The sequence below is a fragment of the Labeo rohita genome, chromosome 2, assembly GCF_022985175.1.
Source record: "Labeo rohita strain BAU-BD-2019 chromosome 2, IGBB_LRoh.1.0, whole genome shotgun sequence".
Classification (NCBI taxonomy): Eukaryota; Metazoa; Chordata; class Actinopteri; order Cypriniformes; family Cyprinidae; genus Labeo; species Labeo rohita.
Genome location: NC_066870.1, coordinates 26260078 through 26287472, shown reverse-complemented (window position 1 = coordinate 26287472; position 27395 = coordinate 26260078). Strand labels below are relative to the sequence as shown.

Sequence of the window (27395 nt, the reverse complement as noted above, 5' to 3'; positions counted from 1 at the left end):
TGAACAGGATGAAGATGTCCAAATTTTTCTTGTTTTGTTGAAATATAATTTTTCACCATTTAGTAGCAATAATAGAAGATACTTGCATGTTTCTCAAAAGACAAATTAAGTACAAGATTTACCTTGATCTTCAAATTCAATTCAAATTCAAAGTTTTTACCCTCATCTCTCTTATTTTGTTATATATATATATATATATATATGTAGCTATTTGTTATTACACAATTGCACAGAACTGATTAGGTTTCTCCATTTTGATTTATTGTTTTTATTGTACGTCTATAACCAAGTTGAACATGAAGAATGAAGTAGAGGTATGATTATTGATTGCATCCACAAGCAGGTTTTAGTTAGACCAGAAAACCCGTCAGCACCTGTCATGAAGTACTGGAAGACCACGAGTGAGAAAGTCAATGAGAAAAAAAAAGCAAGAGAGAAAGGCAGCAGGAGAAAAGAAAAAGAAAAAGAGAGAGAGAGAGAGAGAGAGAGAGAGAGAGAAAGGGAGGGTGGGGAGGATGAGAGACCTCGCGAGAATCGACTCCTCTGTAAATCAATTCTCAGCCAGGTTTCACAACAGTCTGAAATCTTCTATCATCATGATGAAGTATGAAAACACAAAGGAAGAGAAAAAAACAAGACTTTTGTTAAGTTTTACGCATCAATATAATGTCTCAGCTTCTTGCTAGATAAAAAGCCAGCCCACATTTGTGAAAGTGGTGTATGCAGCCTGAGGTATACCACCTAAAATGACATGGTATTCCTAAAAAAAACGAATAGGAATTTGTCTGCCAATTGACCGCATGAAGGTTAAGCAAAATCACAGCACTAAATATCACCACTCGTAGTTGTTTGATTTTGCTTTTACATAGCAGTTCAGTAACTTCAAAAGAAAAACGTTCAGACAAATTGGCCTGTTTGTACATTTTTTTTTTTAGAAAAAAATAGTTTTAAAAGAAGCCAAACCATCAGTCTTCACACAGCATCAAACAACGCATAAACTGGTATATACTACATTCCAGCCAAATGTTCTGAAACTACTCCACTCCAGGCTTTTTGTTCCCCATTTGCTGATTCATATGTTCCTATGAGAGAAAACATAAACACTCCAATCTAGAAAAACATAAAGAAAACAGGCAACTGGAGTGAAAAGCCCCAGTTGAAGTTTCACTAACTTTTCTTGCGAACACAAATTTTCCAGTAAGAACTGATGTATAAAAGAAAGTTAAAAGTTTTCACACCTCGGGACAGATAAAAATGTATGTGCAATAAAAAGTGTTTGTTGTTTATAATTCATGCAGTGTCATCTATGCTATTCTCTGCTCCTGTGAATGACTTTATGTAAAGGAAACATCCAGGGAGTTGAGAACATAGGCCATGCTGATTAAAGTTATCCCGAAGCACAATATTATAAAAAATGTTCATCTGTTTTTTTGAACATGTTAACAGATATGGTCAGGGATCAATTATGCCATACATTTCTGATGTTTTGACTTTTTTTAAGTGTATACTCTGTATACATCTAGATAAAGGGTGACTAAATGTATTAGCTCATTCAGAGTGACTCCTTTAAACAGTTTGAGTAGTTTTTTATTCAAAAGTTGTGTGTGCACTAGCATGCAAAATTTGGGGTTGGTAATATTTTTAAAGATTTTTTTATAGCACACTCTAAAAAAAAGATTTTTCAAAGTTGTAAATAAAATACATTTAATTGGAGTGCATATTACAGGAAAATACTATTTCAGTCTTTCCACTTCAAAATTTTGCATGTTACTTGTTTCTTTGTAATTTATTATCAAATTTATTTGCAGTTTCCAAGTGAAAATTGTTTCTTCACTTTTTTTTTCAGTGTAGCCTCTGCTCATCAGGGCTGTATTTAGTTGATCAGAAATGCAGTAAAAACAGTAATGTTGTAAAATATTATTACAATTTAAAGTAACTGTTTTCTGCCTTAATATATTTCTAAGCTGAATTTTAGCCATTACTCCTGTCTTCAGTGTCACATGATCCTTCAGAAATCATCAGAAATCTAATATGGTGATTTTGGTGCCTAAAAAACTTTCTTTATTATAAATGTTAAAAAATAGTTGTGTGGCTTAATATTTTTACAGAAACTGTGATGTCAGGATTTTTTTTATAAATAGAAAGTTCAAAAGAACAGCACTTATGTGAAATAAAAACCTTTTGTGACATCAGAAATGTCTTAAAGGAGTAGTTCACTTCCAGAACAAAAATTTACAGATGATTTACCCCTTTGTCATCCAAGATATTCATGTCTTTCTTTCTTCAGTCAGTAAAAAATTATGTTTCTTGAGGAAAACATTGCAGGAATTATCTCCATATAGTGGCCTTCAATGGTGCCCCCAAGTGTGAACTTGCAAAATCTCTTATTTAGTGAAACGATTGGCCATTTTCGAAACAAATGGACAATTTATATACTTTTTAACCTCAAACGCTCGTCTTGTCTAGGTCCGCGTGAAGTGTTTTTTTTTTTTTTTTTTTTTCAGTTCAAGACAGTTAGGGTATATCAAAAAAAAAAAACTCCCATCACGTTTTCTTCCCCAACTTTAAAATTGTCCCACATCGCTGCAGAAGTACCGACCCAGTGTTTACAAAGTGAACATGCAAAGAAGATCAAACGCTATTTACAAAAAATTGTTCGTCTTATCTGTCTTGCTAGATAAGACCCTTCTTCCTTGGCTGGGATCATTTAGAGCCATTTAAAGCTGCATTTAAACTGCATTTTGGACGTTCAAACTCGGAGGCACCATAGAAGTCCACTATATGGAGAAAAATCTTGAAATGTTTTCCTCAACAAACAATTTCCCTACAACTGAAGAAAGATACACATGAACACCTTGGATGACAAAGAGGTGAGTAAATCACCTGTAAATTTTAGTTTTGGAAGTGAACTTCTCCTTTAACTGTCTTTCTGAATTAAAATATTAATTAATTTTTTGATGTCTTATGAAGACTCTACTGATGGGTTGATGGACCCTGTGCATTTTGCAGAGTGAAAAAGCCTATTTCTGTCATCAGTCTGGCCCAGGGTATTGTGATGTTGGATAAGTTGGATAACTCATCTTCTTTACCTGGGACCATATGTGGAAAACAACCCAAACAAAACAATGAAAACTCCAGAAAGTTGGCACTTTTTGGCCAACATTGTAGCTTTCATTTGGAGCTCTGGGGAAAATTGAATCTATTTCATGAAGATTACACTCCTAGAGGCTGCAGATGGCTCTCACCGGGTTACATGCTTTTGATAATTGCAACTGCAGAGAGGCCTGAGGTTACAGCAGAGTAACGGAGCATTCCGAATGAGAGCCATCAAAGTGCTTTTCATTAGCCTCCTTCAGTCTCCTTATCAATTAACTCCTTTAAATCACACATTCACAAAGCCACCCAGACGTTCGGCGAATGCGGTACGGGCCGTGAATAACTCCGTGGTAGAGCACCCTCATCAAGACAACAGCCAGACATCTCACCTTTCCAGAGAGTTATTCTAGCGGGAGTCATCTTGCATCCTCAGCCTTTTACTTTGCGGGTGTCTCTAATAGCCGTGATTATGCATTATTAGTTATGCCGGTGGTTGGATTGACTTTATCAGCTCGGAAAACAGTGAGGTGGGAGTTTTCGAATGAGACCCTGTTTTGTCCCTGCCTGACAATGAGGCTGCAATTACTGATTTGCCATTTCCAGCGAGTCCCAGGCCCATTGTTTTAAAAGGTGCCGAGGCAATGATTGATGCGGATGTTTTTGTAGCTGTAATAGAAGCCCTGTCACTGACAGTGAAGACGTGATGGCCGCATTGTGTTTTGTGGGGTATCCATCTATCAGATTGTCATATGGTGGCTTGCTTTGCACCGATAAGCTAATTGCCTTTTATCAAATAAAAGAAAGCAAAAATTGTCAGATCGATAAGACTATCTTTAAAATGGCCTAATTGCTTAAAAAATGGGAGGAGAAAGTGTGAATGCGGCTATTAGAAATGTTTGCAGGGATAATTCGCTCATTAAATGCAAGCCTTGATCCACAGATGTACTGATACAGTTAGCACTGAAATCTGTTCTACACGCCAACGCTTCGGTTCTACATTCACGGCACGTGTGACGGAGGAACATCGCAGTCTCAACAGGACTTGAGATAACCCCTAACTCATCTAGCACAGTTAGTAATTTAGTTCTTAGGCTCTATGATTACAGCCAACATGCTACTTATAATACCGCAAAAATCATGTACACAGTGATTGCCATACTTATACATTTGCATTGGGGGCGCTGGCATGACTGATGTGTCATTTTTTGCCATTGCATAATCTTTTATAGTTATTTTATAGAAAAAAAATATTTGTTAATATTATTAATATTGGAAAAAAAGTTGTAGTACAAGTGGAAAATGTGGTGTGACAAAATATTATTTAAAAAACATTTTTTGTAAAAAATATTTTAATACTTTTTTGAAAATAATAATTATTAGTAAGAGTACATTAATAATTACAATACATAAGTATAAAGTAAGTGTGCTTTCTTAGGTTTTACTTGATGATTAGACCACATGACATTTCTCGAAAATGGCCTAAATTAAAATTGCACAACCATATAAAAACACTGTTGTTTTTTGTTAACTAAGACTAAAAATATATTTCATTAAATAAAATAAATCAGAAAATATAAATATTAGATGAACAACCAAAACTTATAATATAATAAAATGAAATAAGTTGAAGCTAAATTAATACAATTACTTTAACTATAACTGAAATACAAATGTATTAAAATAAAAGTGAACAGAAATATTAGAAAACTAATAAAAAAGACAAAAGCTGAAACTAAATTCAAATTTAAAGCTGGAAATTCTAAAAATAAAAGCTAATTCAAAATATCAATAAATATAATGATTTGATTTGACTGACCCTTTAGTATTTCACATATCGGGTATATTTATCTCTGACAATTCTTACATTATTTTACTTACATTTCAAATTAATTTCCTTCTGTTAATGTATATTGGATTGTATACCGTACTGTTGTTTCCCTTTTTGGACCTCATGTTTGTTTTAGCTAAAGTGTATACAAATATTTATATAATATTTAATAAATCAGTGTTATTAGGAATAGATTTCAAAATATAAATAAACATAAAAAAAAGCCTTTTCTGCTCATCAAGGCTGCATTTATTTGATTAAAAATACAGAAAAATCTGTAATATAGTGAAATATTATTGCAATTTAAAATAGTGGTTTTGATTTTAATATACTTTAAAATAGAACTTATTCCTGTGATGCAAAGCTGAATATTCAGCATCTTTACTCTAGTCTTCAGTGTCACATGGCCCTTCAGAAATCATTCTAATATGCTGATTTATTATCAAAAAGAATTTTTATTTTGCATAAATATATATATATATATATATATATATATACATAAGCAGCACAACTGTTTCCAGCATTGATAATAAATCAGCTACGGAACTTTGATGTGCATAAAAGTATTCTTTAAAAAAAAAAACAGTATATATATATATATATATATATATATATATATAAAGCAGCACATCGATCTTTGATAATAAATCAGCATATTAGAATGATTTCTGAAGGATCATGTGACACTGAAGACTGGAGTACTGGCTGATGAAAATTCAGCGTTGTATCACAGAAATAAATTATATTTTAAAGTATATTAAAATAGAAAACTGTTATTTAAAATTTCAGTAATATTTCATATTACTTTTTTCTGTGTTTTTGATCAAATAAATAGAACTGTGATGTGCATAAAAGAATTCTTAAAAAAAATTAACTGAACCCCAAAATTTGAACAGCAGTGTATACATATATATTGATATACATATATATATATATATACTAAAATAACACTGATATTGAAACCAACATGAGTGCAAAATGGTGATTTTAAGAAGTTTTTTTTTCCACAGACACTGTTATTTCTCACTGACCTAAAGAATAAACCACTAGAGCAGTGCATTACATACAGAGCACAGTGCATCTCATCTCTTTCCGACAGACAACATTTGGATAATAATGGATTAATCTGACATAATTATTTCGTCTTCGGCACAGACCTCTCTAGTCACGGCTATAAGAAGATGCAGCGATGAGCTAATTTGCTGTATTGTCAGAGGGCCTATCATGACTTCTTATTAGTCTGCATAGCAAATCCTAAGCTAAATGATCTGTGTCCGGCCTTCCGAGAGAGAAAACGGCATTCTGCAGCACAAGTTCCGCCAGCGCAAATGAGATGCAAGATTTGAAGAGAAATCCTCTCCCCCATACAGATATAAAAGCAAGGACGCGCACACAGCCGCCTCCCGATCCAAACATTGACTCATCAACACACGCCACCTGTGAAAACACCAAGTTATTTTCACAAGAATAAAACGAGATGCACCAACTTGCACGTTTAACTGTTATGCGCCACACTTAATTCCGGCACAGTTGTGCGTGTCCTAAACCTACAATTTATCACATAAATGCCAGATAAACCTAATCACTATGCTAACATTTGCAGCTCCAATTGTGCCAAACACAGAAGCGTTAATTAATCTAATGTTCTTGCGGCAGACGCACACAGTCGCACATGCAGTCACGCTGTGGGAGTGATTTGTAAGGCACCATGTGGGGCTCTAATCTGCGGGTTGCAGCGGGATCTTTACAGCCTGCTCACGGGCCCGAGTGGCAGAAATTAGGCCCAAATTCAATCAGTCGTCCAGGCAGGCCCGGGCTTTTCCTGCAGGCCTCCGGGCGCCTTGGGACGCGCGCTCCATCTGCACCAGGGCTAAGGAGAGCTCGCGCTCGTGGCGCTGGGGAGTTATGATTGGTATTGCGGGCCGCCGTCTCTCCGAACATTAGTGTCACGGCTAAACTAAATAAGGACTCGGGGTTCGAGTGTTTAGCTGAGGAGTAATTTCATTTACAGAACAACGTGCTGTTGTAAATCACAAGGATGAGACGGTGGACTGCTTCTGGAGGAGGGTATTTATCTCAAGGCAATAGCAGAACATTGAGTTAAAAAGAAATCACGCCCCGAGATTATATTTCCACAGACGCCGTTCGGATCGCTGTATTTCTGTCTTATTTGGAAGCCGAGGTAATGCCGGAGCCCGAGCCGAAAACGGCTCCCATTTTCCGAGCAAGTTAACTTTCATACGGTCATTGTTGAGGGATTTTTGCAGCGGCATTGAGCGCTGAGAGCACTGTATTACCCGATTGCATCAACTAATCCGCCAACCTATTTGCTGAGGAATATACAGAGCAAGACACTGGAGGACGTATTCACGTCTGACTCGGTCGTCTGTGAAATTGATAAGCCACGAGAGATCGACCGTTTCTTACGAATCGTGCCGAGCCACAAACACGCAGAAGAGCGGGAAAAGCAGGAGCCATATGCAGCGCACTCAGGTAAATTGTCTGCATATCTCAAATATAATTCATCATCCCCAGCTGCAGTCCTGGCATATTCATTTTTCTCTCTCTCCCTCTCTCTGCACACTGAAGGATTGTGGGCGATGTGATAGGGTGCATAGGTTGTCCCTTGAGGCCAAACTGACATGATTGGAGCTCCCATTAAAACCAGAATGAAAAGTCCTCACAATGGGAGAAACTCTCTGGAGCAAAATCGGCCCTGGAGACCGGATTAATCCCAAGGTTTTCATCGGCAGGTGAGAATCTTGCATGCCTTTGCAGCATTCGCGCCTAATAGAATTGATTCTGCAAGAATGATATGTACAGACTGTGCAAATGAAAAGAAAAAAGGTTAGGGCGACATAAAATAAAAAGCTAATCCGCAGCCGGAGTTTATCCTTTGGTGCAAATGGAGTGTAGTTAGGTTGTGGGAGCTTTAGCCGCACAATCAGTGCAGGGGTTTGTGATGCACTGGTCCATTGGGACCTAATTTACAGAGAGAGGTGCTCCACAATACTACAGAGCAAAACCCCAACAAACAAACTACTTACCAATTCATTTATTCCGGCACTCATGCACAGGAGACACAACTATTTTCACTTTTACCTTGTGCTTCAGGAGCACCGTTTCAAATGCAAAAGGTTTTTTTCTCTGCCAATCTTTTAAAGACGAACAGAAAGTCAGCATGCAAATAATTGTTTAGGATCTTAGCAACATACAGTACATTCATGCGTAGAGATTCAAGGTTTTGGTTAAGATGGCAGTCTATAACTTGAAATATTCATATCAAGCATGAATTGTAGATTTAGTTTTAGAGAAATGTGACCCTGGACCGCAAAATCAGTCGTAAGTAGCACGGGTGTATTTGTTGCAATAGCCACCAACACACTGTATGGGTCAAAATGATCAATTTTTCTTTTATGCCAAAAAATAATTAAGCTGTTAAGTAAAGATCATGTTCCATGAAGATATTTTGTAAATTTACTACCATAAATATAACAAAACTTTACAAAAAAATTTTTGATTAGTAATATGCATTGGTAAGTACTTCATTTGGACAACTTTAACGGTGATTTTCTCAATATTTAGATTTTTTTTGGCACCCTCAGATTTCAGATTTTCAAATAGTTGTATATCAGCCAAATATTGTCCTAACCTTATAAACCATACATCAAAGGAAAGCTTATTTATTCAACTCCGTTTAAAAAAATTGACCCTTATGACTGGTTTTGTGGTCCAAGGTCACATATGCATTGCCAAGAACTTCATTTGGACAACTTTAAAGGCAATTTTCTCAATATTTAGATTTTTTTGCACCCTCAGATTTTCAAATAGTCCCATCTCAGCCAAATATTGTTCAATCCTAACAAACCAAACATCAATGGAAAGCTTATTTATTCAACTCACTTTCAAAAATTTGCCCCTTATGACTGGTTTTGTGGTCCAAGGTCACATATGCATTGCTAAGAACTTAATTTGGACAACTTTAAAGGTGATATTCTCAATTTTTTTTAAACGATTTTTTGCAACCTTTAGATTCCAGATTTTCAAATAGTTGTATCTCGGATAAATATTGTCCTATCCTAACAAACCATACATTAGTTTATTCAGCTTTCAGATGATGTATAAATCTCAATTTCAAATTCTCAATTTTTTATGTGACTTGGTTTTCAGTAAGGTTGATTTTAAATCATAAAGATTTTGTTTAAAAATACTGTTCAGTTACAGATTATGTCATCATAACCATTTTGGTTGCAGTTTATTTTACAATATATGTAATGAGTAATATAAGGTAACTACATCATTTAAGGTTAGGTTTAGGCCTACCACTTACTTAGACCACTTACTGTAAGTACAATAACAGCTCCTTGAATTTCTTAGTTTGTGATATGTCCACTTTTGATTTAATGGGCTTGAGCTGACATGGACCTCTCAAGTGATGATTCATATTTTCCAACTCGATTTGAGCATCTTTTTTGCTTCAGTGGAAGCAAAACAAATGTAAAAAAAAAAGAATTTGAAAAATTTGACTGGTGACCTAAAAGGAGTGCGAAATCCTAACTATTTATCATTATTACACAGCACTGTGTAATACTTTATTCTAATTGGTCAATTCTGGTATTCAGTGGGCAGATATTTTCTAATATTCAATGTTGTCCTTGGCAGCGCTGTATATCCGGGTAACTGAAACCAGCGCTACTTTTTATGTCTCTCAAATCACACAGCAGACTTTTTTAATACAAACACAACTGCTGCTATTTTGCTTCTCAGTTGTAGTAAAATGACCTTTTCAGTGATTGATTGTAGTTAAATGGGTGCAGTATTAATATTAATGTAATACTGTTAGTTTTTCTTGTTGCCAGACTGATTGTTTTGTACATTGTAATGCTTTTTTCTTAGTTGAAGGTTTAAAGGATTAGTTCACTTCCAGTATAAAAATTTCCTTAGAATTTATTCACCATCCAATGTCTTTCTTTCTCCAGTCGAAAAAAAATAAGGTTTTTGAAGACAACTATCCATATAGTAGACTTAAATGGTGGTTAACGGGTTGAAGATCCAAATTGCAGTTTTAGTGCAGTTTCAAAGGTCCCTTAATGATCCCAGCCGAGGAATAAGGGTCTTATCTAGGAAAACAATGAGTCGTTTTCTATATCCTTTTTGACCACAAATGCTTGTCTTGCACTAGCACCACCTCACCCATTACACAGTCCTGTTGAAAAGGTCACGCGTGACGTAGGTGGAAGTACCATCCCAGTTTTTACAAAGCGAATGTGCAAAGAAAGTCAAACACCCTTTACGAAAAAAGGTAAAACAATTATGTCGGCCGATTTTGAAGTTACCCTACCCTACCTTTTTGAACCAAAGTACACAGATGAAGAACTAAGCACCTTTCCAATGTCGTAGATGTGTACCTAGTGCAGGATGAGCATTTGTGGTTTTGGAAATGACAGATCGTTTCATTAGATAAGACCCTTTTTCCTCGGCTGGGATCACGTAGAGCCCTTTAAAGCTGCAGACACTGGTGAAACTGTATTTAAAAATATATAATAATTTACATTTATTTTAGTTTTTTTTAATTTGGTAAGTATGCTTATGTCGCTGTTTATTTTGCAATAATGAACGTACCTCGATGAACGTAGGCATGTGCTTCATTTGTGTCACGTTTCTTTGTTTTAAAACATTTAAAATCCTAAAAGTTTGATTATTTACAAGTTAAAATAAGATTTTGAACCAAGCTTTCAATGTGACTTGTATCTAGTGTATCAGGGTGCTTTGTATCACTCTTTTTCTTCCAGATGCTGAACGCAGTGTACATTGGACTTAACAGTAAAGCTGTCATTTATAACCACTCTAAGCAAAATAATAGATTTGAAGGTTTGGGAACATTATTCAATTTTACAGCCCATCGTGAAATAGGGTTTTTATTTCCCTCACAGATATGAATCCTTCGGCCCAATTGCTGTTCCTGGTAATACACAATAAAAAATATCAAAATGCATTTTTGCAGATCAGAAAGGGCAAGAATTGATCACACTCTTCCATTACAGAAGCAAACAGCGGGCTAGAGGGAGAGGAGGAGAGATGAAAGAACATCAATGCGGAGAAAATGTGCAAAGCCACAGAGAAGCACTGCCCGGCATAATGACTCAGCTACCGCGCAGGGACCAACAACTTTCTAAAGCATCTCAGACATTAGGCAGAGAGACGGGATGCTCCTTGCCCAGTACTCTAGCTGTGGGCGCTGCCTGATGCAATTAAAACGGGCCCACAGTGCCTGTGCGCAGAGGCAGTGAGGAGCCTCATACTACTGAAGTATCACATCAGTGTTGCAAGGCCGACTGGCCCCTAATCTACACTTTTTCAACAGCCGGCACACCATGCATAATTAACACACATTACTAATTCAAACCTAAAGTGGTTCCCATGTAATCTACTGCAGTTCACTTTAATTAAACACATGTACTCTCGAACGATCTGCAACCGTGTAATGTGTGTGAATGAATAAAGAACAGCAGTGGGATTGTGGTCATGTGCAACCACAGACCCATAAACTGAAAACGAGGTGGGATATTTTCAGGGCACTTTAATATTATGAGATACTTTGGACCCAAAATGTATTTGGACACTATTGGACACTTTAAAAAGTATGCATTTCATTGCACACATAAAATATAAAAGCATCTCTGAACAAATGATGCTTTTCTCTGAGATAACTTCACTTTGCTGAGGAACTGTATTTTTGCAATGACTTTAAATTTAACTAAGTGGTCTGAAGGTGATTTTTAGGTGATTTTAGATGTTATGATGTCATTATTTCCTTAAGTTCCCACAGCTGTCCAAAATTTTAGCTAAGAACATAATCTACTAACATTTGACAACACATACATTGTACATACACTACCAGTCAAAAGATTTTGAACAGTAAGATTTTTAATGTTTTTTAAAGAATTCATTATTAAAAAAACTCCCAGGTTGAGGGTGAGTAAATGATGACAGAATTTTCATATTTGGGTGAACTATCCCCTTAAAGGAGAACTCTTCCAGAACAACAATTTACAAATAATTTACTTTACCTTGTCATCCAAGATGTTTATGTCTTTCTGTCTTCAGTTGTAAAGAAATTATGGGTTTTGAGGAAAACATTTCAGAATTTTTCTTCATATAATGGACTTCAATTGGGCCCCGATTTTAAAACTTCAAAAGAGTAGTTTAAATGCAGCTTCAAAAGGCTCTAAATGATCCCAGCCGAGGGAGAAGGGTCTTGTCTAGCGAAACAATGTGTCATTTTTTTTCGAAAAATAAAAATTTGTATACTTTTTAAGCACAAAAGATCATGTAGCACAGGTTCTGGGATGCACGTTCTTGAATGATTCGTTCTTTTTCAATGGATCTTTAATGTGACTCGGGAAAAACGAGTTGTCTCGGGGAGTGATTCGTTCAGTCGTGCATGCGCAACATCCTATTAGGTTCTGTACTGGAATTAGTTCACCTGTTTCAAGTCTTCGGTTTTTTCATCCTATGGGGCTGTCACGTGATGAACAAACGACTCAAATCCAAAAACTTGTCAGATAAGAGGTGAGGTGAGCTAATCATAGACTAAAAGCCCAGGTAAACAATGAATTAATCTTTTCTGTGTCCTATAGCATTACAGTTTTGTCTTGTTTGTAGTGTGATCAACGTTTGTGCAAGCAGTAGATGTGTTAGGGAAGTAACACGTAACATTTTAATTATATTTTGCTAAAATGAATGAAATGACTCGGAAAAAAAATTCGTTCATTTTGCTGAACGAGACTCAAAGGTCCGAGACGGTAAATTGATCCGAACTTCCCATCACTACTACAAATCACGTCTAAGTTCATCGTCTGTGTACTCGGGCTCAAAAAGAGCCTTCAGAGCCTGTTCTACATGAGCTTTTGTGCTTAAAAAGTATACACATTTTTATTTTTGGAAAAAAATGACTACTAGATAAGACCCTTCTTCCTCGGCTGGGATCGTTTAGAGCCTTTTGAAGCTGCATTTAAACTACATTTTGGAAGTTCAAAATCAGGGGCACAATTGAAATCCATTATATGAAGAAAAATACTGAAAAGTTTTCCTCAAAAAACATAATTTCTTTACAGCTGAAGACAGAAAGACATGAACATCTTGGATGACAAAGGGGTGAGTAAATTATTTGTACATTTTTGTTCTGGAAGTGGAGTTCTCTTTTAAGTGTCCAAATGTTTTTTGGAGAAACTGTGTATTTTTAATCTGTATGAATTCAAATTATATGAGTAAATCTTGGTGCATAAACAAGATGCGTTTAAAAGCAAACCTTTATCAGCTGGTGTCCATAAAGTATAGACCGAAACTCTGCAGTGATTTGTAAGCGAGCGTTTGAGATTGCCAGGAGCCAGGCTGACCTTTGACCTCTCCTGAAACACATTATTAAGATAAACCTTTTAAGGAAAAGTCGGGAGACTGGATTTACTCTATTGTGCTTTAAACACAGTAATGGAAACAACCCCAGTGGGCAAGGCTTTGCTGGAAAGTGTTATCAGACAGCTGACCTACTGAAATATCAGTGTTGTGACCCACGCTGCCCCTGCATTAAAAACAGCTGTCTCCTCACAGAGCAAGTCAGCTGGAATGGAAAAAGCCTCTTTGCTAAATTTGACAAAGGATCCTTAGTGAACTGAAATTGTGTTTTCGATGCAAATGAATTTATTTCCTTTTCTCCTCCTTTACTGTTCCGGTTCTGCCCGGGCTCGTACACACGCACGCCGAAATTCTGAGGCAACACGTTGTGGGTGTTGCGAAGGTGAAGTTCAGAGACAAATTGTGGAGGTGTAAGAAAGGCAACACAGGAAAATGATACATCTGTTCTGTTGCTGCTCAAACATGTACTTTGACACAATTACCTTGTGTGAGTGAATTTTCACCCTTCGGCTTGTGAGAGGTACAGCGTGCCGGTGACAGGTGGGAACGAAGCTGAGGATTGCCTCCAAAGTGCTTGGAGAAACTGACAAGCTGCTAGAGGGATAGCAGCAGTTGATACTTCACTGCCAACAAACATCTCAAGCTTAGTGGCATGACTGCTTATCACTCTTTTAAAGGGGTGACCTGGGTTGTATGTCATACACCAGAAACATGCATCTTCTGAAAGCTAAATGATTTTTAATTGCTCACGCTATGATAATAAAACCCCACTTGTTAAGAAAATTTAAGAAAGGAAACCTTATTATTAATGTGCATTCAGGAGATCAAGTCAGTACTATACTGGCATCCAGTGGCTGATATGGGAAGATTGTGGAAATGCCTATAGCGATTCTACTTCTCTATGCTGTTACACAAACAAATTACCCTCTTACATATATACGACCATTTACACACACATTTCTCCATGCATGTGGAATTAAGCATGAATAATTCATCAACTTGGTCAGCATTTTATATTTAAAATCCTTTGCAATCTATGTTAAATGAATAGTTCACCCAAAAATGAACATTTTGTCATTTACATACCATTATGTCCAACTTGGGGGAAAAAATCTCTGTTTTTGTTTTGTTTCTTGGATATACAATGAAAGTGAAAGGGCCCCAGTGTTGTTTTGGACCCACTGACCTTCATAATACTGACAAAAACATAATATACATTTTTGTGTGTTCTACGGGAGAAATAAAGTCATAAATTAAGTCTGCAACAGTTTTGTAGCAGTAAATGACAATGTTTTTTTTTTTTTTGGTGGTTTTATGAGAAAACAATCAGTTTAGTAGGTTGCGATTTTTGTACAGAAACAAACCATTTAAAAATAAATAAATTAAAGTCATAGTTTACCCAAAAAAATGTAAATTTAATCATCATTCGCTCAACCTTGTGTCATTCCAAACTGCCATGAGTTTCTTTCTAAACTGTGCCCGAAAGAATATGTTTTTAATAATGGTGGCCTTCGACTCCCATGGTACAGAGGGAAAAAAAAACACTATGGAAGTCAATAGCTACCATCAGCCGTTTGGTCACCCGTAAGAGTTTGGAACAATACGAGGGTGAATGGAATTTTAATTTTATTGTTATTTATTTATTTGTGCTGTCAAATCGATTAATCACGATTAATCGCATCCAAAATAAAAGTTTGTGTGTGCACTGTGTAGGCTATATATGTGTATATATAAATACACAGACATACAAAAAAATAGCGATTAATCGATTTGACAGCATTTTCATATATTTTTATTTTTTCACTTAAATTAATTATGAAACGTAAAGGTCCACCCCTAAAACTGACCGTTAGTGGGGCGTCAAACAATCGAACAAAAAGGTAAGTATGAGATTGTACGAATTAATACAAATTAGCCATTAATGCACCTGTACAGGTAAACGAGTACAAATTTCCACAAGAGCGTTCTGTTGGCTTTCCTCGCGAGCGAAGTTGACGTAAAAAGAGATTATCCACGTTTTTCTTCAACGCAGAAGTAAGCCTATGGGTAAGACTTCTGGTTCCTTATCTGCTATAGAAACAATGGGAAGAATAACAATGCAGTAAACAGTAAAACTGTTTGCACCACAAACCAGTTCATAATTAAGATAATACAATGAAATAACATGGTAAGCCACACCAGTTTGCAATATCAAGCATGTTTTGTACAGCTAAAAATAGCTGGACGCGAATAAGACCGGAAGCCAGACCCATAAAATGTACAAATGGCCACGCCTACTTTTACGGAGGAAAGAGGTGGATACATGTCTTTAAAAAACAACAGTTTTTTTTCTTAAATCTCATCTTGAGTTTAGAATCGCACAATGACTGAAAAAACGGAGGTCCGTATTAAGTAAACAACATGCTATTAAATGTATGCTGTGTGCTGAGACAGGAAGCAGGAGGCGCGCTACTATACTCTGAATGTGCTTACGCTTGTGTATTCAATTACCTCGCCCCAAGTTAATCCATGGTTCAACAACAATTTTAATTTCATGGAAGAGTAAACAAATACCTGGGGATTGAAAGATTTCTGCATTTTAATGACCTCGGTTACAGTAGGACACCTGCCGACACCGTCTGCAGACCTTTTTTGTGCAACGACGCTAGTTCTGACTGGCGAAAATAAACAAACGCTCAGCAATCTATCAATCAAGCGTGTTGCTATGATAACTAATGGTGTGAGGAGGTCCCTCGTCTCTGCAGAAGTGCTCTCTCCATCAGTAACACCAGCAGGGATTCTCTGATGGCTTTTTATACATCCTGGTAAGAGAGACGGGAGTATTTCCTCCCAAAATCGAGGTGTGATAGAACGGAGATAACTGACATGAAGCGTGCCTCTAAAAATGATTGAAAGCCTCAGTGCTCGCACACGTTTGAGATTATACTTCGGATAGGCGCTATAAATGTTCAAATGGACTTGAAAGTCAGCATGTTTAGCAGAGAAAGTAAAACTCTGTGAAACTTACCCTAATTGATAACTCCCTATTGTGATGCAGGGCGATTTGATTTCAAACTGCTTGAAACACTGGTTAAACTTCTTTTTGTTGTGACGTTTCCTTAGTCATTAATGTGGCTGCAGATTTTCAACACGGGTGTTTTTTGTTAAGGCTGTACAGATTTTGGTGACTACAGTGGTGTTGGGGTCAAATTGACACCCACTGGTTTCCATGCAATTTGTCAAGAACTGCAAAGAGCCAGGTAAGAGGCTTTTCAATGCCTGTTGTATCCTGCCAGAGATTAAAATATGAAATACATGAGACTGTATGAAATTGAAAACATAATGTTAACTTGAAATAGAATCATCCAATGAAAATGGGATTTCATAACCAAAAAAAAAAAAAAATCTATGAAAGGTTGTTCTTCTGAAAAGACGTGTGTGAAACACAGCAGTGTGAGAAACACAGCAGTAGGGTTAAGGAAGAAATCTACAGTGACAGTTGTAACTCCTGTTTGTGACTGGACGGACTTGTGTCCAAATGTGTAAACTTGCTCTGATATTGCAGACAAAAACAAAGCTGTCCCTGGTAGAGGCTCATTAAACTCAACTCAGACCATTTTAAATGCTAATTCTGCAGTGGCTCGTGGGCATTCTGCATTAATGCCAGCACTTTTTTCTGAATCCAGAAGACCGGAGAGCATCACATGAATATCAAACATTGTGTATAAATTAAATTGGAGATTTTGACTGGAATGACTTTGAACATCTGATTTAAATTTAAAATTCCAAATGCAAAGCCCACTTTGGAAAATGAAATGGAATTTGTACTTCAGAGCCATCAACTCTCTGGGTTGTTTTTATTCCATAACAAGCACTTATTATGATGAGAGCTATTAAAGCCGGCAGTAGAGGAGACCATGTCAGCAGCGTCTGCAATGTCAAAAGCCCCTGTGAAACGTCCAACCGGCGGCCTCTCTCTTCATAAAGAGGCTTTTCAGCAGGTTCTGCCAATGCCAAAGGTCAGATTATGCACATAACCGCTGTTGCTTTATCAGACTCGCGGACAGAGCCCCGCCATACCCCTCACCAAGAATCGGCAGCCCTCGGTCTCATATCGACAGGTGGGGAGGAAAAAAAAATTATGAATACAATCGACCCGCACAGTCATGCCTGCTGACATTTCCAATCAATAGGCCTCTATAATTGATCAATCTGCTGCGGTTGCAAACTTCTAAACTGTTTCAACAAATAGCTTCAGACTAAATAGTTTTCACAAGACAAATCGGTGAGCCTAAAAGGGCATCATTAGATATTAAAGCAGAAGCAGCAACTTGTCTGTGCTGGCCTTGGGCGTTCTATTTAGAGTCAGTAATAAATGGTTTGCTCACCAGTATCATCTGTCGCCTTGCCTTGGCAGTCACTTACGCTTTTCTCTCAGGGATTTTACCACACACAAAACTGCAGCAGAAGACCTATATTGACTTATATGAGTGTTAAGGTAAATATCAGGATAAATAACAACACATGCTGTGGGAAAGAATTGTGAGTAAGTTACTCACACTTTGATCCATACCAATACAGTGCCTTGCGAAAGTATTCATACCCCTTCATTTTTTTTTTCTCACTTTTTTTGTTGCTGCTTTATGTTAAACTGCTTTGAATGTTTTTTTTTTTTTTTTTTCCACATCAATCTACACTCCATACACCATAAAGTCAATGCAAACACATAATTGTCAGAACTTAGTAATTTATTAAAAATAAATAACCCAAAATAAGTACATTGCAAAAGTATTCATACCCTTGACTCTGTATTTAGCCGACGCACCTTTACAGTCTTATTGGGTATAAAGAGACAAGTTTCGCATATCAGCAGTTATCTGCCATTTTTCCCCTCACCTCTTCACTTCTCAAGCTCTGTCAGGTTGGATGGGGGCAGATGCACATTTTCAGGTTTCTCTAGAAATATTTGATTGGGTTCAAGCCAAGGCTCTGGCTGGGCCACTCAAGGACATTCAGAGAGTTGTCTATAATCCACTCTTGCTGTGTGCTTAGGGTCACTGTCCTGTTGGAAGGTGAACCTTCTGCCCAGTCTGAGGTCCTGAATGCTCTGGACTGGGTTTTCATTAAGGCTATCTCTATATTTTGCTGTGTTGAGCTTTTGTTCTACTCTGACAAGTCCTTGAGTATCTGCTACTGAAAAACATCCCCACAGCATGAGGCTGCTACCACCACACTTTACTTTTGGGATGGTACTCTGCAGGTGATGAGCAGTGCCTGGTTTCTTCTAAACATGATGTATGGAATTGAGGTTCATCAGACCAGGTAATCTTTTTCACAATCTGGGGGTTGTTTAGGTGCTTTTTTGAAAATTCTAAGTGTGTTTTTATGTGTCTTCACTGAGGAGAGGATTGAGTTTGGCCACACTGCCATAAGGACTGGATTGGTGAAGTGTTGCAGTGATGTTTGTCCTTCCGTAGGTTTCTCCTGTCTCCAAATACAATCACGGAGCTCTTCTCCATCAGTTACTCAGTTAGGAATAGTCCCGGTTTTTCCAAACATCTTCCATTAAGGGTAACGTAGGCTACATGATTCTGTGAACCTTCAATACAGCAGAATTTTTTCTTAACTCTTCCCCAGATCTGTGCCTTGACGCAATCCTGTCTCTAAGCTCTACAGGCAGTTATTTTGACCTTGGGGCTTTTTGTTTTTGCTCTGATATGAATTTTTAGCTGTTAGACCTTTTATAAAGATGCATTTATCTTTCCAAATCATACCATTCAATTCACAGGTAAACGTCAATCGAACTGTAGTAACATCTACAAGCAATATGAATGCTCCTGAGCTAAATTTCAACTGTCCCAGATAAGGGTGAATACTTATGCAATTTTCATTTTCATAGTTTTTCATTTGTAATAAATCTGCAATGATGTTAAAAACCTGTTTTTTGCTTTGTCATTATGGTGTATGGAGTGTAGACTGATGTGGAAAAAAGTAATTTAAAGCATAATGCAGCAACTTAACAAAATCCGAAAAAATTAAGGGGTATGAATACTTTCGCAAGACACTGTATTTCCTCTATGGAACACAAGATATTTAAAAAAAAAAACATTAGGATGAAATGGGGTCAGTTGGCTTTAACGTTTTGAAACACATTGACTTTCACTGTATATGGACTGAAACACTTCAAAATGTATTTTGAAGTAGAAAGTAAGTCTTTAAGATTTGGAACATGAGGATAAGTAAATGAGGACATGATGACAAAATTTTAAAGGGTTAGTTCACCCAAAAATTGTAATTCTGTCATTAGTTACTGACCCACAAGTCAATCCAAACCCATAAAACCTTAGTTCATCTTCAGAACACAAATTAAGATATTTTGATGAAATCCAAGAGCTTTCAGAACCTGTGTAGACAGCAGCGCAATTGACACGTTCAAGGCCCAGAAAGAAAAAAAGAAATTGTTGAGTAAAGTTGATATTTTAGTTTTCTTTGCGTACAAAAAGTATCCTCGTAGCTTTATAAAATTAAGGATGAACCACTTATGTCACATGGACTATTTTAACAATGTCCTTACTACCTTTCAGTGGTGTATGTTTGTACATAACAGCAAATATGCGTATTTTGGTTTTCAGTTTCAAAACTAGTAGCATTATGAGGTTGGGTGACACAATTAGACTATACTCAGCATCTTTCAGCTCAGGACACCCTATTCTGCATCTACTCCGAGACCATTAAATATCCACTTAAACACACAGAAAGTCGAAGAGCTCTTCCATTAACTGTGCTTCTTAATGTACATTACGAAGCAGACTTCATAAAAGCCGTGTTTTTAACTTCCTTAGTGCATCTGTAGGGATATATTAAGTGAATACATTAAAAAAAGCCTCCCGAGACGGAGAATATTAAACATTTGGAAACTATTTATTGAACATTTATAACCAAATATCTGTTAAATACATCATTTATTCTTATTCTTTATGTCTCAATGACAAAGAATACCAATATTTACACTTTGTATATGGAATGTTGCATGACACTTTAAGGCGCAAAGTCTTTTGGCTTTCATTCGATCAGAACAACAGTGAAAGGAAAAAGATAATGAAGCTGTCAGGGAAGGTGAAAATCATGATTATTCAGCTAAGAGTAAATTAATGTCTTGAACTCCTCATTCCAAGTTCCTTCAAATGAGGCGAAGTTTATAAATTATACTTTTGAAGAGACAAAAATCTTTGTATTTTACACATAACTGGCTCCACGCTCTCGCACACATCACAGCTGCGTCTCCTAGGCGACGGTTTTGAAGGTCTGCAATATCAAGTTGGTTTGGTGGATAAGCCTGTTGGCACTGATAAAGACGTTGATTGCCCTGTGGATGAGAAAGAGGAAAGTCAGTGCTCAGGACGTCCATTGGCTGATCATTTGTCATTGAGAAATGCACTTTCATAGAAGATCTGTAAAACAGATGTCTGCCAGAAGCATGAGCACTGCACTTTGAAAAAACATCCGTCACTGTCTGCTTGCTTACTTTCCATCTTTGAAGTATGTTTTCAGCGTATCGCTGAAGCTTTTGGAGTACTTCACAAACTCCTTCTTTTGGTGTTCAAGTGCCTGGGAAAAAAGGTAAACGTTAATATTTGACTACTAAAAGGAATTGAGCTCAACTGGTAGCATTTGTGGCATACTGTTGATTATACCAAAAAAAGAAAAAGAGAGAGAGAGAAAAGGGATCAAGGTTATAGTGAGGCACTTACAATGGAAGGAGCCACTTCTTTGTTAGAAGTTCACTTCCAGAACAAAAATGTATACATAATTTCCTTAACCCCTTGTCTCTTCAAAAGATTTTTGTCTCTCTTTCTTCAGTCGTAAAGAAATCATGTTTTTTGAGGAAAACATTTCAGGATTTTTCTCCATATAGTGGACATTAATGGTTCCTACAAGCTGCTTCAAAGGGTTCTACACGATTCCTGCCAATGAGAAGGGTCTTATCTAGAGAAATGATCGGTTATTTACAATTTCTACACTTTTTAACCTTAAATGCTCGTCTTGTCTAGCTCTGTGTATTCTGGTTCAAGACAGTTAGGGTATGTCCAAAAACTCCCATCTCATTTTTTTTCCCCAACTTCAAAATCGTCCTACATCACTACAGAAGTACCAACCCAGTGTTTACAAAGTGAATGCGCAAGAAGGGTCAAACATCCTTCTTAAAAAAAAAAAAGTTAAAACAGCGATGTAAGCAGGGGACAACAGCGATTTTGAAGTAGGAGGAGAAAATGAGATGGGAGTTTTTTGACATACCCTAACTGCATTGAACCGGAGTTCACGCAGAGCTAGTCAAGATGAGCATTTGAAGTTAAAAAGTATATATATTGTCAATTATTTTTTAGAGAATAACATATTTCACTAGATAAGACCCTTCTTACTCAGCTGGGCTCATTTAGAGCCCTTTGAAGCTGCATTTAAACTACATTTTGGAAGTGCAAACTCATGGGCACCATAGAAGTCCACTATATGGAAAACATTCCTGAAATGTTTTCCTCAAAAAACTACTGCTTACAACTGAAAAAAGGAAAAAACTTCTCCTTTAAAACGGTAACACTTTACAATAAGGTTTATTTGTTAACACTGGTTAACTACATTAGCTAACATGAACTAAAAATGAATACTTCTACAGCATTTACTAATGCATTTGTTAACATCAGTTAATGCACTGTAAACAAACATGAACAATTATTAACAAAGATGAATAAATACTGTAATAAATGTATTGTTCATAACTAATGTTATCAAATGACACCTTATTGTAAAGTGTCATTACAACTTGAGATGTAAAGTCATTTTTAGCCATTGGATCGTCATGCCAAGTTGTATAATTAGATGCAACTTTACACAGAAATTGTTAGTGATTCTTTTTCACACATCATTTTTACGACTTGTGGCTATATTACTACAACAGTGAGTATTTATAACATTTATGGATTGGCCATACTCCACTGCAAGTGTCTCACTGCCAGCTAGTTTTCATTTTTTTTCCCCAAGAAAAGGAGACAAGTCGAAATTCATCTTTGTAGTAATCAACATTAACCACTATCAACTGAGCGTACAGGAAGTTCACCCAAAATTTCTCTGAATATTTACTCACCCTCAGGCCATTTAAGATGAGTAAATGAGTTTGTTTCTCTATCAGAACCAGATTTGGAGAAATTATGCGTAATTTGCTCTTCAATACTTTTCTTTGCAGTGAATGGTTGCAATCAGAATGACAGTCCAAACAAATGATAAAGACATCAAAATATTGTAAAGTGAAACATTGTTTTTTTTTATTAAAAAAATCCATCATTAAGGTGTTTTAAAGCAGAAGTTCACTTCCAGAACAATAATTTACAGATGATTTACTCACTCACTTGTTATGCAAGATGTTCATGTCTATCTTTCTTCAGTCAATAAGAAATTACGTTTCTTGAGGAAAAAAATTCAGGAATCATCTCCATATAGTGGACTTCAATGGTGCCCCCAAGTTTGAACTTCCAAAATGCAGTTTCAATGCAGCTTCAAATGCCTCGATCCCAGCTGAGGAAGAAGGGTCTTATCTAGCAAAACGATCTGTAATTTTTTTAAACAAACAGACAATTTATATACTTTTTATCCTCAAATGCTCGTCTTCCCCATCTCCTTTCCTTCTCCAGATTCAAAATCGTCCTACATCGCTGCTGAAGTACCGGCCCAGTGTTAACAAAGTGAACATGCAAAAAAGATCAAATGCTCCTTACAAAAAAACGTAAACCAGCGACGTAGGACAATTTTAACGTTGAAGAAGAAAATGAGATGGGAGTTTTTTCGACATACCCTAATTGTATTGACCCGGATTATACAGACTACGTATGCGCATCGCAGAGACGAGACAAGACGAGAATTTGAGGTTAATAAGTACAGAAATTGTCAATTTGCTTCGAAAATGACAGATTGTTTTGCTAGATAAGACCCTTCTTCCTCAGCTGGGATCATTAAAAGCTATTTGAAGCTGCATTTAAACTGCATTTTGGAAGTTCAAACTTGGGGGCACCACTGAAGTCCACTATATGGAGAATATTCCTAAAATGTTTTCCTCAAGAAACATAATTTCTTATCGACTGAAGAAAGAAAGACATGAACATTTTGGATGACAAGGGGGTGAGTAAATTATCTGTAAATTTTTGTTCTGGAAATAAACTTTAACTTCAAACCATTGAGTCCATAAACCATAATACAGTTTCTTCCAGTGTTTTTGCTTGATCTGAGAATATTTCCCTCCTGTTTCAGACGAGACTACTTGTTTGGAGAAAGCAATATTATACTTAGAGGACCTGAAGTTGAAGTTTAAAACATCTTTGTTTAATTACAAACACACTGATGGACTGGAGTCGTGTGGATTACTTGTGGATTATTGTGATGTTTTCATCAACTGTTTGGTCTCTCATTCTGACGGCACCCATTCACTGCAGAAAATCCATTGGTGATCAGGTAATGTAAATCTAAAATTCCTGTTGAAGAAAGTTCCTGTTGAAGAAACAAACTCACCTACACCTTGGATGACCTGAGAGTGTATATATATTAAAAAACGTCCATTTTTGGGTCAACTATTCTTTTAATTTAAACAATATTATTTTAAAAACCAACCCAACTTGCTCACGCAACAGTGAAAATTTTGTCTACAAAATAAGAAATACTTACCCTGCGATTCTGGTACTGATATTTCTTAAACACATTGTTGACTGTGTCCAGCAGCTCTTTTATAGCACTGGCGATGTCTCTGTGGAAATCAGCGAGAGGTCAGGAGTGATGAATACATTTATGAACAGCGAAGCACTGACTCAGCAGTCAGGCAGTGGAGAATGGCAAGATAATAGAGGAGAGGCCCATTAAAATGTCTACAAATCTTTCAGTTTTGAACATCTCCTGAGGTCTATGTATCCATGGTATTGTCAGCTATGTGAGATCAGTTAGTCGATTAATTGTTGCCTGATTGCTTGATTAAAACTAAAGCACTAGACTTTAAGCAAGACTATAAGGGAAGAAAAATCTATAGGCTCCAAACGATTTTCACTGCAGCTACTGCGTGATCATTACTCTACTTTGTAGTAAGTACTCATTTAGCAGATGCTTTGACTTACACTTATTACTTGGACAATCCCTCTAGAGTGACCGGAGGTTAAATGTCATGTCAGATCTTTTAACCACTATGCTATCAAGGTGAAAACAAGAGACATGATCCTCACTTTATGGTCTGTAGGAAGCGCACTCTGTCGTTGATCTCGTCTGGGATTTTACTCAGGATATGTTTGAGGGCTCGTGCTTTCTCATTCAGGTCCTGGAATTCCTGCTCTGGTCTTTCAATCAAGTACTCTGTGAAATATGAATCACAAAATGTCTTAAGTTCAGATACTAAAACAGGTGCACATGATCACAAAAACCACTCTGATCTTTACTGGAAAAGCAAAGGAACTTCATTGGCAAGTCATTATTTGTATCATTAGTTCACTTCCAGAATAATCATCCAAGATGTCATCCAAGATGTTCATGTCTTTCTTTCTTCAGTCGAAAAGAAATGAAGGTTTTCAATGCAGCCTCAAAGGGCTCAAAAGGTTTAGAGCTAGTGCAAGATGAGCAGCTGTGGTTAAAAAATATTTAATTTTTTTTTTTTTTTTTTTTTTTTTAAGAAAATGACTGATCATTTTGCTAAATAGGAACCTTATTTCTCAGCTGGGATCATGTAGAGCCCTTTGAAGCTGCACTGAAACTGCATTTTGGACCTTCAACCCATTGGCCACCACTGAAGTCCACTATATGGAGAAAAACCCTGGAACGTTTTTCTTAAAAACCTTAATTTGTTTTCGACTGAAGAAAGACATGAACATCTTGGATGACATGGGGGTGAGTAAATTAAAGATCCACAAATAGTTAACTCTTCCAGAAGCAAATCATTTTTTTTTTACCTTCCACGTCATCCGCAGCCATGCGTAGTAGTGACTCTGTAAAGTTGATCTCCACGTTCTTCTTCTCCAGTATCTTCATGATGATATCCTGAGTGAGTCCTGGGTTCTCTTTCTCTGCCTTTAGAAGGTGGCGTTGATTGAAGAGCATTAAATTCACATCAGTAAACTTCATAATATGAAGTCTGAGCATGAAATTAATTGCTTTTTAAAACAAATACATCACAAAGGCCAGATGAAGAAAGATAACATGTCAGAAAAATAAACACTATATCATCGGCATCTGCCAGCTGATGAATGAACACACTAAGGAAGTCTTACTTTGATAAATGCTGCCCGCAATGTCTGTGCCGCTGACAGGTTTATCCTCTCCAACTGTCAGAAGAAACAAAGTCAAAATCAGACATTTCATAGTCACATACTTCATAATATTAAAAGTTTAAGCTACACTACTGTTGAAAAGTTTGGAGTCAGTAAAACTTTTTTCAAACATATTTTTTAAGAATGCATTAAACTGATCAAATGTAACAATAAAGACATGTATAATGTTATAAAAGATTCCTATTTCAAACACTGTTCCAACTGTTTCCAGCGTTGATAATAATATGAATGGTTTCTCTGGCACCACATTTTAAAATTTAAAAAAATATATAATTTTAAATTAAATTAATTTTAAATTATATTCTAAAATGTTAAACAGTACTGTATGCTGTCCAAATCTATCAGTGTGCACTGAATAGCCTGTCTTTTTTTTTTTTTTTTTTTTTTTTTTTTTAGATAAATCAATAATTCAGTGAAAGATAAAAATCCATAACACTGATAGCATGTTCAAATATACACAAACATAAACATAACATTTTATATGATTAATGAATAAGTACATATTTACTTATACTTAGGTGTAAATGTAAATACCTCATTGAAGACTGGGTACATGACCGCATATAATGTCATAGAGACTATTGAATTTGTCTCAGCTTCATTCTTCATCTCTTCCATTGTCATCCTCAATGGAGGCCCACCGAAGATAAAAATGGGCAGTTGAGCCACACAATTCACTCACGGTTCTCTCAAACACACTATGATGTTTGGAAAAAAGACACTGAGTTAATGGATATATACCAAAATGTATTCTCAACTAATAACAAATAACTTTTCAACATTTAAAGAACCGGTATAGTTAAAGACTTCTCTTATAATTCATACTACTTAGACTTAAACTTTAAATACATTCTTTGTGACAGCTAAAAGAATACAATGTATAAACAAAAATATTCATATTAAATTGTTAATATTGTTACTTTGAGGTGCACTTTAAAAAAGATGTAATTAATAATATAGTTTAAATTGGGTTGAAATCAAGTCTTTCCCAATGTAAATACTTTAAGGCATTACTACTGCCGCATGTTTTAGACCAAAAAATGAACAGATAAGTACATAAGATTTATAATGGAATAGATATTTTTCTATAATTAAGACTCAGTCAAACTTGACTGCAGAGCCTCACCTACATGACATTATATCGACGTCATCGGATACAATGTAGTCACCTTGTTTTTGTCACAAAAATAGCCCCGAAGTCCGTGCTAGTAAAACTATGGTTAATTATTTAACCTGCTAACCCGTTCATTACAATGGACATGTAGCCAGTGTTTTTCTATTGTCTTTTTATTGTCACACTCCCTCTGGTTTCTTTCGGTTTGGTTTGGTTGTTTTTAACCCGTCAACGGCAAATCAAACAGACCTCATTCTGACGTTATTTAAGCTTCGCTTATTTCTCAAGTGTTTTGAGAGTTAGCAGCCTAGCTAACTCCTTCATAGCCAGACAGGAGCTGGCTGGCTATCAAAGTTAGCAGCCAGATCTGCTCATCTCGACGTCCGGATATTTAATATAATCATAATCGCAACAGAAATACCTGCTCTCGTCTTCGCCTTCACGTCCCACAGCTGAGGTGTAAGTAATAAGTTTCCTTGTTGCTAAGCTAGTAAAATGTAGCTGTGTTTGTTTTCAACTTCGGAAGTCGGAAGTTTTCTGCGTGAGCTGTGAGAAAGCTGACGACTTCCGTCTCCTGACCAACCAGGCTACACCTTCCATGGGCGTTTCAGAGTGT

At 36.5% G+C, this 27395-nt stretch overlaps 1 protein-coding gene across 1 annotated transcript; it reads right to left on the bottom strand.

The window, feature by feature from the left end:
* Positions 1-20216: 20216 nt before the first annotated feature.
* Positions 20217-27343, bottom strand: pdcd10b (programmed cell death 10b). The gene is made up of 8 exons (XM_051095523.1): positions 27201-27343; positions 26200-26363; positions 25606-25659; positions 25288-25405; positions 24571-24697; positions 24026-24104; positions 20844-20926; positions 20217-20684 (listed from the first exon to the last, which is right to left on the bottom strand). Exons 2-8 carry the CDS (start codon positions 26287-26289, stop codon positions 20603-20605), a joined length of 633 nt encoding a protein of 210 aa, XP_050951480.1. The 5' UTR covers positions 26290-26363; positions 27201-27343; the 3' UTR covers positions 20217-20602.
* Between the last annotated feature and the right edge of the window lie 52 nt (positions 27344-27395).